This window comes from Excalfactoria chinensis, chromosome 19 (genome assembly GCF_039878825.1).
Source record: "Excalfactoria chinensis isolate bCotChi1 chromosome 19, bCotChi1.hap2, whole genome shotgun sequence".
Lineage (NCBI taxonomy): Eukaryota > Metazoa > Chordata > Aves > Galliformes > Phasianidae > Excalfactoria > Excalfactoria chinensis.
In genome coordinates this window covers 4,552,103-4,564,292 of record NC_092843.1, presented here as the reverse complement: position 1 = coordinate 4,564,292, position 12,190 = coordinate 4,552,103, and the positions used below count along the sequence as shown (strand labels likewise).

The 12,190-nt window shown below is 53.1% G+C and overlaps 2 protein-coding genes across 2 annotated transcripts; one reads left to right on the top strand and one right to left on the bottom strand.

Annotated features, from left to right (window-relative positions):
- The first annotated feature begins 333 nt into the window (after positions 1–333).
- On the top strand, positions 334–3,956 carry SLC46A1 (solute carrier family 46 member 1). Its single transcript, XM_072353390.1, has 5 exons — positions 334–707; positions 787–1,639; positions 1,919–2,002; positions 2,833–2,989; positions 3,616–3,956. Exons 1-5 carry the CDS (start codon positions 456–458, stop codon positions 3,689–3,691), a joined length of 1,422 nt encoding a protein of 473 aa, XP_072209491.1. The 5' UTR covers positions 334–455; the 3' UTR covers positions 3,692–3,956.
- A 1,736-nt stretch (positions 3,957–5,692) lies between these two features.
- SARM1 (sterile alpha and TIR motif containing 1) lies at positions 5,693–12,189 on the bottom strand. The gene is made up of 9 exons (XM_072353619.1): positions 11,573–12,189; positions 9,366–9,984; positions 8,965–9,177; positions 8,786–8,877; positions 8,271–8,506; positions 8,095–8,188; positions 7,695–7,884; positions 7,480–7,601; positions 5,693–7,229 (listed from the first exon to the last, which is right to left on the bottom strand). Exons 1-9 carry the CDS (start codon positions 12,028–12,030, stop codon positions 7,100–7,102), a joined length of 2,154 nt encoding a protein of 717 aa, XP_072209720.1. The 5' UTR covers positions 12,031–12,189; the 3' UTR covers positions 5,693–7,099.
- Between the last annotated feature and the right edge of the window lies 1 nt (position 12,190).

Sequence of the window (12,190 nt, the reverse complement as noted above, 5' to 3'; positions counted from 1 at the left end):
TTGCCCAGAGAGATGGTGGTGCCCATCCCTGGGTCAGGCTGGAGGGTTCTGAGCACCAATGGAGCTGTGGGTCTCCCTGTGCATTGCAGGCAGTGGGACCAGTTGGCTCTTGGGAGTCCCTTCCAACTCAAACCACTCTGTGATCGTATCAAACTAATCAAGCCGATTCCACTTTGCTAACGACAACATTTCCCAGCTTCTAATGTATTTTCCCAGGTTCTCGTGCGTTTAAACGGTTGATTACAGCTCGAAGATCAACACAACGTCAGGCTGGGAATTGAAATGTCTTTAATCGCCGCTCGGAAACCCACCAGCAGGGACCCCCAGCAACGCAAAAAGACGCACGAAGGAGGAAAGCCCCCAAACGGGGCAGCTTCCCTCGGATCCTCCCCGCTGTGGGGCGGAGCTGGAGGTGGGGCTGCTCTGCCGGTCGGTCCGCCCGTACCTCCGCAGCCATGGCCGCCCCGTCGGAGCCCCCCACCGCCTCCACCCCCCCCGCATCGCCGCCCCCCGCCCGCCGCTGCCTCCCCGCTCCCTCCGTGGAGCCGCTGCTCTTCCTCGCCACGCTGGCTCTCGGTTTGCAGGGCCCTCTGACCACGCAGTACCTATGGGATCGGCTGGGAGCCGAGCGCGGCTACGTGGGCCCCAATGGCAGCAGCCCCGACGGCTGCGGGAACGGCAGCGAAGCCGTCGAGCCGCTGCGGGAGGTGGGGAGCGCTCGGAGAGGGCGGCGGGGAGCTCTTGGGATGGCCGTGCCCACCCCCTCACTGTGCGTTTCTCTTTCAGGAGGTGGAAGCGTTGGTCGCCCATTGGAACCTGTACATCAATCTGGGGGGTTTCTTCGTGGGGCTCTTCTCGGTGACGCTCTTCGGGCCGTGGAGTGACAGCGTGGGCCGGCGGCCGGTGTTGGTGCTGCCGGCGATGGGCATGGCGGTGCAGACAGCCATATACCTCCTCGTCATGTACCTGCGGCTGCACGTCGCTTACCTGCTCCTGGGGCGCATCATCAGCGGTCTCCTGGGGGACTACAACCTGATCCTGGCTGCCTGCTTCGCCTCCATAGCCGATAGCAGCGACCGACGCACGCGTACCTTCCGCGTGGCCGTCCTCGAGGCCTGCCTTGGCATAGCAGGCATGGTGGCCAGCATTGGTGGTGGCCAATGGCGTAAAGCTGAAGGTTACATCAACCCCTTCTGGCTGGTGCTCACCGCCAGCCTCGCTGCTGCCCTCTATGCTGCTTTATGTCTGCAGGAAACGGTGAAGGAGAGGAGAGCGGCCAAGCTGTTGACCCTCCAACATTACAAGGCTGTCTACAAGCTGTACACAGCCCCGGAAAACCTGAGCTCCAGGAGGAAGCTTGCGCTCTACTCCTTGGCTTTCTTTCTTCTTGTCACTGTCCATTTCGGAACCAAGGACCTCTATGTTTTGTATGAACTTGGCTCCCCGCTCTGCTGGGCCTCTGATCTCATTGGGTACGGCTCAGCTGCCATCTACCTGGCGTATCTGAGCAGCCTGGGGGGGCTGCGGCTGCTGCAGCTCTGCCTGGAGGACACCTGGGTGGCAGAGATAGGACTCATCTCTAATATTGCTGGGCTGGTGGTGATTTCTCTTGCTACTACAACACCACTGATGTTTACAGGTGACGCAGAGCTCTTAAATCCCTGTATCTTGGGGGTGTAGCTTGGAGGTGCCAGTTGATCATAGAGTCACAGAGTCATAGGATATCCCAAGTTGGAAGGGATCCGTATGGATCATCGAGTCCAACTGACAACACAGCTTAGCAGGCATGGTAGGGATGGGTTGATGGTTGAACTCGATGATCTTAAAGATCTTTTCCAACCATAGTCTATGATTCTATGATTTTAATTCAACACAACTTCAGATGAGCTTTCCCTAATGTGCCATATCTTGCTTACAGGTTATGGGATTATGTTCCTGTCTATGGCAGCTACTCCAGTTATCAGAGCCAAGCTCTCCAAGCTGGTCGGTGAGACGGAACAGGGTAAGGATTTGGCTTTATGTGCACTTAAGCCAGGTCCAAAAACGCTTGTCTTGGTGGGACATTGAAACCAAACTGCTTTGGTAGGTTAGCACTACCCTAACTCCCTTGGGCTCCTGTATCCATGCATTCACCCTTGAGACAACGCTGACACTTGAATTTTTTGGAGTAGTTGTCTGTATTCACCCATTTAGGCTCACTGCATTGTCAAGATGAGGATAAACATTGTGTTCAAGCTCAGGAACAACTCTTCCACTCATCAATTCGTTTCAAAGGGTTTGAGGAGCAAGAGTTAAGTGGATTATACAACAAGCGGATATTAGTGATTTCCCTGGCCATGACTTTTCTCTGTAGATCAGTAACAGTGGGAAGAAACTTAGCCTTGTTACAGGGTTATATCATTGACCATGGTGAAAGATCATGGATAACCCCAAGGAGGAGTTTGCTTGCCTTTTGTCCAGGAATTCATTAGAAAAGCTTGCACTTGCTGTTACAGACTGCATGGAAAGGCAGGGAGGGGGGAAGTGAGATGGGTTAGACCTGAAGGTGACTTTGCAAAATTGGATTTCTTGCATTAGAGTGAAGGTGGTACACACTTGATACCGGATTTATGATTCTAAGCCTATAAAATACAGCCCTCTGCTGCACTTAATGTTTAACAGGCGATAAGATGTGCCTGGCAGTAAACAGATTTAGATAACCCTTTCTGAAGCATTGGTAATCTAGCTGATAGATAACATTCCTGGTCAGCTCCTGTGGTGCCATGTCTGGAAGTCTCAGTACTGGTGTTGTTGCTTGGATCTCTCACCACTTACATCTTGTATGTTCTGCAGGTGCACTCTTCGCCTCCGTTGCCTGCGTGGAAGGGCTGTGCTCACTTGTGGCTACGGGGGTGTTCAACTCCCTCTACCCTTCCACTTTGCACTTCATGAGGGGATTCCCCTTTCTCTTTGGGGCCATCGTTCTCCTTATTCCAGCAGCTATCATGGGGTAACTTACTTCAGATTTCTAAACTCACATAGAAATTGTGGAGTGTAACATAAGAATGATTGTTTGGTCTGAGGGTAAGGGCTCGACAAGGCTTGTTTTCAGTTATGCTTATGGGAAAGTGTTCAGTGCCCCCATCAGCAGAGATGTAGGTTCATTTCACAGAATAATAGTAAGGTAGGGAAAGTCCAACCACCGATCCAACCCCAGCATACCCTCTAACCATGTCCCTCATTTCTATCCCCATTCCTTCTGGCATCAGTCCTAGTGATAAACCTACAGCCTGAGTACTGTGTTAGTCTGTGCTCGAAGGCCTTCCAAGTCTTACACCACCCTTAGAACAGAATCCAGAATGTGCAGCTGAATTTGCACATCCTCCTTCATGGAAGAGGTGGAGTTTTCATAGGAGTCTGTTCAATTGTTTCTCTACTAATTAAAGCATAAGTTTTGCTGTGATAAGAAATGAATGCCCTAGAAGAGAATACACATTGAGGTTTGTGGTAGAAGTGCAACAGGTCCTGGCAGGATCACTTTGTTCTGTTCCTTTGTGACTTTAAAATTGACTTCATTCAGCAAAGTCTCAATGTGCCTTCACAGCACTGACTGTTCTTTCTTTCTTTCTTTCTTAGGTGGATAGAAATCCAGGACTCCAACCTTCAGTACAGCCACTTCTCAGATGCTTCCTCATCCCCTGCAGATGGCTGAGCAGCAGCTTAGCAACAAGGAATTAGCCATTCTGGCAGCGTTTGTCCATAGACTGCTCTTTGTTCTTCACTTGCAGAACAGATCAGTGTGTGTGTGGGACACCTTGGTTGTCCTCATTGATTTTTAAATGCCTGAAAGCTGGAAGTGATGGCTCTGAGTGCCAGGGAAAACTTGATGTGCAGATGTGAATAGCTCCTTGCTCATCACAGGGAGAACCCAAGGGATTACTCAAAAGCCAATCAAGAGTAAAAGCAATTGGCGGCCATTTGCAAGGCCAGTAGTGGTTGGGTTGGGTTTGTCTGAATTGAGTTTGGTTGGGTTGGTTGAGTTCAGTTGCTTGGGTTGGATTGGATTGAGTTGGGTTTGTTTGGGTTGAAATTGGTTGGGTTTAATTGGGTTGGGTTGGATTGGGTTAAGTTGGGTTTGCTTGGGTTGAAATTGATTGGTTGGGTTTAATTGGTTTGGATTGGGTTGGGTTTGGTTCATAAGGTGGGGGTGGGGATGGATAATGAAAGAGAGAGAGTTGAATTAATTGTTTCTCTCTTCTGAGTACTACAGTGTGCAGCAGATGGGCTGTTGGTGTAGGTGAAGACTGGACCAGAGCCTGCAGTGTGAGGCAGCCGGGTAGTATTCTGCTGAGGAAAACATCTGTGCTCCAAATGTTGTGGTTAAAAGTCATAGGAATATTGCAGGCCAGTAGTTTTCCATGGGAGTTCTACTGCTGTCCTTGTTCACTCAGCTAGCTTTAGCTTCGTAGTGGTGTTCTAAGGAGGAAATGTGCTAGCAGTGGTTGTTGCTATGAGTGCCAATGGCATGTATGTCTACAGCTCACACCAGCTCAGGTCGGATATTAGGAGATGTGGCACTGAGGGCTGTGGTCAGTGGGCATTGGGGATCTCAGAGCACTTTTCCAACCGGAATGATTCTGGGCAGAGCCAGAAGCAGTCCTTCCTCATCAGCCCGTGGTGTGTTGTGTTGAGCTGCTAAGGGAGCAGCATAAATGTCTTTGGAAGTAAAAATTCTTTAGTTTAAGGGGCATGATTTTTTGCCAGTGACTCTCAGGACATATTGATGCCAACAAGCAAACCTCCACGTTCATGGTATTTGTGATTGTTCTTTTCAAAGCATTAACTATATTGCTTCAATCCTGTTTTCTTCACACTGCCATAAACCAGCAGTTCTGTGTACACTGTGTTGAACACAGAGTTCAGATGTCTGCAATAACGTGAAATTGCTTAGCAGTCAGCTTACTTTCAGAGTGAATAAAACCCCCATTTTCTTTTATGGCTCATCAAAAGATTGCTCTTCTCTTGCAGCTGTTGATGAGACTCGCCCTTCCTTGCTCTGTCCTTAACCACACGTGCAAAATGCTTATGCATCACTTTGTTCCCCGTTCATTAAGAGTGGGTGGTAAAAATAGAACCGGGGAGTAAGGAAGTGGGAAGTGGAGGAACTTTGTGTTACACCACTTGGTCCGCGTGGCTGTGCCATTGGATGTAGGCAGGAATGATATGGTTTGATTTGTGGGCCAAGCCCTGGATTAGCTTCCTCCAGCAGCAGGGTGTGCTGTAAGGGTTGCATGTAGCTGAACCAGTGGAGTCTGTGAATCTGTAGCTGTACTGACAGACTCCATGGCATCCAACAGTAGCAGCTGAGTGTTGTGCAGTGAGGTGGAACTGGTGTGCTGGCTCTGTTCTGCTTTTGTGTCAGCGTGCCTGCAGTGGAGAAATTCAATAGGAACTATTATGGTCTATTTAGAAAACTGGAGTTTTTCTAGGCTCCCCTCCAAGAACTGCAAGCAAAGACATGATCTGTGCATTGCAGACAGCAGGTAGAGTCCCTGTGATGCAGAGTGCTCCATCAACCCATGCAAACATAGACTCAAAAGTGGATCCCTGCAGAGAACGGTGCCTGGAGAACATGCATCACAGCCCAGCGGAGGATGAGAGACTGAGACAGTAAGAGAGCAAGCGTGAGAAGGCTGCAGGGAGGAAAGCATGTGGCACAGAGCTTGAGATTCAGAGTGTAAACCATATTTATTATTAATGTCTGGTCGGAACAACTTTTTGGCATGGCACGGTAGAGGGATGGCAAACAGAATGTGCTTATCTCCTTGGAGTGCCTGCTGAGGTTGGGAATGACTGAGTACGGGGATGTTCTGTCCAAGTGAGTTCATGGGGGTGAAGGTAGTCGTATAACAGGGAAATGGGAAGAGATCAGGTGGGATCTCATGCAGCTGAGACGCCCAAGTCCAGGGGGCAAGTAGAACTTCACAGTGTGGTGCATGGGGAGGATGAATGCTAGAGAGCTGCTAGGAAACGATACAAAGTCATGTTATTGTTATATATCATGTTATAAATCGTGTTATTGTAGGAAGGAGAATCCTCTGCAATGTTTGAATGGGACTCCTTTAGTGGCTGTGGAGGCCTTGACCTTCAGTAAGTTAGTCAAGACTTTTTCCCTGAAGCAGTTCACACGTTGCTCGTATGCTTTGGCAGATTCACCTTTGGGCTCATGCATTGGTTTCCTCAGTGCTTAATCTGAAGATTAGATGATGCTGTGTCTGATGAGTGCTGGGCATATACAGCTATTAACCTTTCACTGGGGAGCAAAGATGCCATTAACCGTGAGCTGATAAGAGCAATCTATAAAGCTCTGATTAAACCCCAGAATTTTAAGTTATTTTTATTTTTTATGATACGTTTGTGGATCTAAGCCAGAAGGCAATGTGTGTTCCTGCCAGATAGGGCAGGTAGTGAGGCTTCAGGGAGGGCAGGGCGGAGGAGTGTATAATATGTATAATTACACCTGATAGAGCGGCAATGCTGAGATTTCAGATGGAGGGGAGGGTGTTGTTTTAAAAGCAATTGTTTGCAAAAGCCCTTTGGAAACGTCCCGTGATCGAAAGCCAAACTTCATCCAGCAGAGCTAAGAGCACTAAGTGGTTTTGCAGCATCAGGAGGGAAAGGCCTCAAAGAAGGGATGAGTCAGGAAGGGAAAGCTACTGCCGAGTGGTTTAGAACCCTTGCTTGTGTTATCTTCCCCAAACACAGGGACTTGATGAGAGCTTAGCTTTATTTGCCCTTTCCTGTCTTCACCTTCCGAGCACAACCATGGGCTGTTTTCTCAGCACTGCTCCCTTCCTCCTGTGTCCTCTTGCATTGTACCTCACCGATCCCCCTGCTTTGCATCCTCAGGAGATGCCACCAATTTGGATGAGGGTTTGGAGGGCAGCCTGTCCTCCCCAGGGCTGCCCCCAGCCTCATCTCATGCCAGGAGGTGGGTCAGGTCCAGCGGAAGGGAGGGGAAAGGGCACTACTGGGATGGGGAAAACCTATGGGAGAAATTGGGCCCCACAAAAGGGGTCACCTGCGTGTCTCTAGAGGGGATGTGGCCTCTGTCCTGGTTCTAGGTCGGCCCGATGGGAGCAGAACAGTCCAGGCCATTGTCTGACCCTGCTGAGGAGTCCCGGGAGGAGCGGCCCTGAAGGAAGCGGATGATCTTGTCGATGGTGGCCTCCTGGTACTCGTGGGACCACCTGTGTTGGGGAGAAAAACAGGAGCTGAGTTTTCCCATTGAGATGCCACAAGCTATTTTGGTGCATCTCCCCTTTTCTCCACAAGAGATGCAAGAGCCTTTGGTCCCTCATGCTCTGATACCCAGAGTGACTCAGTTCCCCTTTGGCCACCGCTGCCTCCCTTGTTGCTTCTCCCAACTGCCTCATGCTCTTTATCACTGCTTATGCAAGTTAAGGAGCTGACCGCATGGCAGAGATTCCCCTTACTTACTTGATGCCATTAAATTTCAGGACAGCCCTCATGTCCTTGGGAAGTGTTTCTGGATCAGGCCACTCAAAATGGTCTGTGACGGGGACAATGTTCTTTCCAGAGTTCAGGGCTGTCACGATCTCCTGCAGGAACACACACGTGCTCAGGGCATGGTCATGTCAATCCATCACCTCCTCCTCCAGAACCCACCACGCTCCCTTTGTCACATCCCTTACCTTGTGCACCCAGTCCTTGCACTCGGGGTCTGCCATGCACTTATCCAGTGCGTGGGGCGAGAGGACCAGCACGAAGTTGCGGGCGCTCAGGACGCTCTGGATCAACTTGTCTTCAAACTTCCCCGCCTCCAGCTTCTCCACGTCGATGAACACACTGAAGCCATGCAGCTGCAGGTGGACCTTCAGCAGGCTGAGAGTGAGAGGAGAAGGCAGCAAATGGCACAGAGCTGGAGATGCCAGCTGTGCCAGCCCAGGGTTTGGGCTCCCCTCTATGACCTCCACCAGGATCACAGGTCCAGAGAGGGGAGAATGGAGGCGATGGGACAGGGAATGAGCTCCTTCACCACGCATTGAGCTCAGGTCCAGCACCACGGTGCTGCCCATTGGATGTGAGACTCACCTGGCCAACTGCGACCCCGAGCTCCTCCGGTAGCTGATAAATACATCGGTCCCATCAGATGCCGTTTGCAACGTTATAGGAGAATGAAGCATTTCTAAGCAGAGCCAACAGCAATGAAATATATTACAAGTGTCCAACCAACCTCTTGGCCCAACCAACCCTCAATGGTCCCGCACCTCTTGCAGCAGAGAGGATGCGGATGCGGTGGAAGCCGGTGCTGATGTGGCAGTCCTCCTGCAGCTGCTGCTCTGTCACGCGGTGCAGGAAGCTGCGGTTGATGCCACAGGTGAGCAGGTTGTAGGTGTACTGACGGAACATGGGGTCGATGCTGCCCAGCCAGTCTGCCAAGTTGCTGCGGTCGCAGGTGGAGTAGTTGGCAAAAGTTTTCAGCTCTGTCAGCTCCCGGAAAAACCTGGCAGGGCAATGAATGGAAGCATGGAGTGGGGATGGGGTGTTGTTGGTCCAGGCAGGACCTGGAGGTGTTTGGTTTCATGTCTTTAGAAGAGAGCAAACCAACATGCCACAGTGTGGAATGAAATATATAAACGGAGGCAAACAGCCGTGTGGCTGCAGGTCCTCAGGATGCAGAAAGGCTCAGCCAAAGGAGGAGGGCTCAGGTAAGTCCATGTCCTTCTGGATAACCTGCAGGACGCCTCTGTGGTTTCTATGCCATAAGTGGGAGCACTCCTACCTCTTCCGGGTGATGCTGGAGCCCATCCCCAGGTCCTCCTGCAGCTCCTCCTCTGTCAGCCTCAGGAGAATGTCCCCATCCACCTGGTGCTCCTGCCAAGTGAAATCCAGGCTGGAAAGATCCTACCAAGGAAATCCAGGTCCTGCCCACAGGTGTCCCTGCCCGGCACACAGCCCTACCAGGAAGCTCGGGCAGAACTTGGTGAATCCGATCTGCTGCAGCCACGTCTGCACCTCGCAGGGCTTCCAGTTGGGAACAGTGGGCAGGATGCGTCGGGGCACCTCCTCCCCTATCAGACGCAGGACCTTTTTGGCCAGGGAGGACGTGGTGCTGCTGGTGGAGTAACAAACCACTCTCTTGAGGCTCTGAGTGGCCCCGATCTCACTGAAAACCTGTGGGCACAATGGGAAGAGACATCACTTGGCTTCCTCTCCTCCTGCCCACAACCTGGGGCTGGAGTACTTAGTGATCTCAAGGGGCACAGAGGACATTGGGACACAGTTGTGGCATTGCTGCCCTTTTGCACATCCTTCCCCGCAGCCAACCTACCTTTTACCTCTCCTTCCAACCTACCATTTACCTTTGTTTTCTTCTGCCTGGCCTTGATGGCAGCCTCAATGCACAGGTAGAAGGCAGCGATGCACTGCGCCTCCAGCCGCGAGCTGTCCAGCAAGGGGACCAAGCGCTGCAGGTCCTCAGCTGTCCTGCCCTGGCTGTTGTCGCTGCTCCCCAGCATATCACATGCAAACTGCTCCGGATCCAGCGAGGCAATGAATGGCTCCACCAGAGCCAACGTCCCCGAGCGCTCCACTTCCTTCTCGATTTCCTTGTTGGTGGCCAGCACGGTGATAGCCAGGCAGGCGTGCAGGCGAATGAATTCATCATCCCTTGAGAACACCAATGGGAAAAGCCACTCGGCTGCCTTCTTCTTGATCATCAGGCGCTGGTTGCCCTGCCCGCCATACATGGCACAGTTGGCCAAGGCCATGGCACAGTGCCGCAGCACCACGGGATCAGTCCAGCGGCACCAGTAGAGGATGGCATCCAGGCCCCCGTCGGAGATGAGCTGGGAGCAGGTCTCCTCCGTGTGCTTGAACATGTGCTCCAGGATGCCAGACACGCTCTGCGCCAGCTGGGGAACGTCTCGTTCCTTGGCAAGGTTCAGAATCACACCCAGACCGATCCGGGCAATCCGGTCCCTGTAGGGAGAAGATCCCATAAGGACCCCTCGTACCATGGTGGTGTTTGTGCCATGACAGCCAGATGTTGATCCATTGGCCACAGCTACCAGATGTGCTGCCAGCTGCAGGAATGAAAGAGCTCCAAGTGCAGGGTGAGGGGTGCACAGCCCAACACTGCTGCACTCATCTCCTGCTCCAGGTGAGACACACACAGCAATCAGCAGAGCAGGGCAGGCTAATGGCAGGCTGGGAATAGATCTGCTCATCCGGATTTCCTGAGCTGCATCATGCTCCAGGTAAAAACTCATTTGCCCCTAAGCCAGTGCTGTCCTCTGCCTGCTCCCCGTGCTGCTACCAAGCTGAGGACTTGGCTGAGCAACTGCTGCCAATGACAGCATGCAGCAATGTGAGGTCTGGCCCTGTGCCACCAGCAGCAGCAACTTTGCAGATGAGTACAGGCAGCAGATTCCATCCTAGCCTTGAAAGGGGGAAATGTTGGGCACTCTGCTGCTGGGTCATGGGGTCTAAACCCGAGCAGTTCCAAGCTGGGGGCACCAGTGCTTCTGGGAAGGCTGCATCCACGTGGCTGGTGCTGACCTTGGGTTGGATTTGGCAGCCAACACCATGGAGAACTCTGGAAACAAAGCCTGCGCCCAGGGCTGGCTGCCAGCAGGGCTGTGGGTGGGTGGTGACATGGGCCCCACTTATCGATGGGGCCGGGGGCCTCCAACTGTTCCTGGAGCAGCTCTGGTACTTTCCTACCACACAGCTGAGTGCTGCATTCTGACCGTGCCACGGAGGCTCCTGGGATTAATTCACTCTAATGGGCTTTCCCTATTTAGCTCTGCTTCTTTGTGCAGCACGCAGCAAGGGCTGGGCTGTGAGTCCTCGATCTGGGAGCGAGATACACTGCACACAGAGCTGGAGCAAGACCCTCAACTCTGGCCTGCATTTCTCAGCGTGTTCCCTAAGCGATGGTTTGGGGCACCAACCCCAACAGGCAGAGGAACCTGGCAGGGTTTTAGGTAAAGGGGTGAACAGAAATCATGGAACGGGGAGAAAACCTTCAGTGATGTGACTGGTGCACTGGGACTGCTGGGTGGTGCTGGGTGCCACGTGTGCATGCTGGTACGCATGTCAGTGCACACCCTCATGCACACGCTTCTACCCCCATTGGTGATGCTGCTCCAGCACAACCTGACACCTCTCACCTGTCCCGTGGTGCAGCACATTCACCTCCAGCTTCCACAGAGCCATGGGTTGGGTGCTCCTGTGGCCACCAACCTGCGGCCTTCACTGGTCAGCAGCAGGAAGTCTCTGGGAAATAGCTTCATCCTCCTCCTCCTCATGCTATGGTTATGGCTAGAGGGCAGTTGTGTTGCTCCACCTTGGAGTGAGATGCCCTGATGCAGACAAACCACCCAGATCTCCCAAGGGGCTTCTTAGGGAAACCTGGGCTGGGGGTGGCTCATAGAACATCCCAACTCCATGCCAGCATCCCCTATATTGGGGTAGCAAGCCGTGAACCCTGCATGCATACAAGGGGGGAGAGGCACTGGGAGCACTCAATAATCTAAGGGGTATGAGTGGCTCCTGGTGGACTCACCTGTTCTCTGCTACCAGGATCTGCTCCAGCAGCTGCCCCGCCTGGCACTTGGTTTCCAGCTCAGCAGTGTAGAGCAGGTTGAGCAGCAGGTCCAGGCCTCCCTCCAGGCGGATAGCATCACACAGTGCTTTGGCCACATCCCTGCCCAGCGTGGGCATCCCCCAGGCTTCTTCCACCAGCTGGAAGATCTCAGCGATGGCCTTCCCCATCTCAGCGGGGCCTGCAGCCTGTTTGGCACGGGCAATGGAGCGCTGCAGGGCAGGCAGGATCCGCTCCAGAGCCGCCCGTATGTCTGAGTTCACCCCGGGGGAAACCTCGCGGCGTTCCCTGGAGCCGCCTGCAGCCCAGCATCCCGCCTGGCTCACGCACTCGGGTACCGCCAGCCTCTCCGCACCCGACATGGCGAAAAGCCGGCACAGCCGATGGACGGAGACCAGCAAGGTGAGCACCATCGACATCCCTTAGCGCAGCATCCTCAGCGCCCGCCCGCTGGCACCACCCAGGCAGGGACTCCTTTTTGGGGACGCAGGGTGGGGAAGCGATGGCAGAGCCTCGCTCAGCATCCCGGCTCGCCCGCGACTGATGTCACCCAATCCAAGCGCCGCCTCTGCGAGGAGG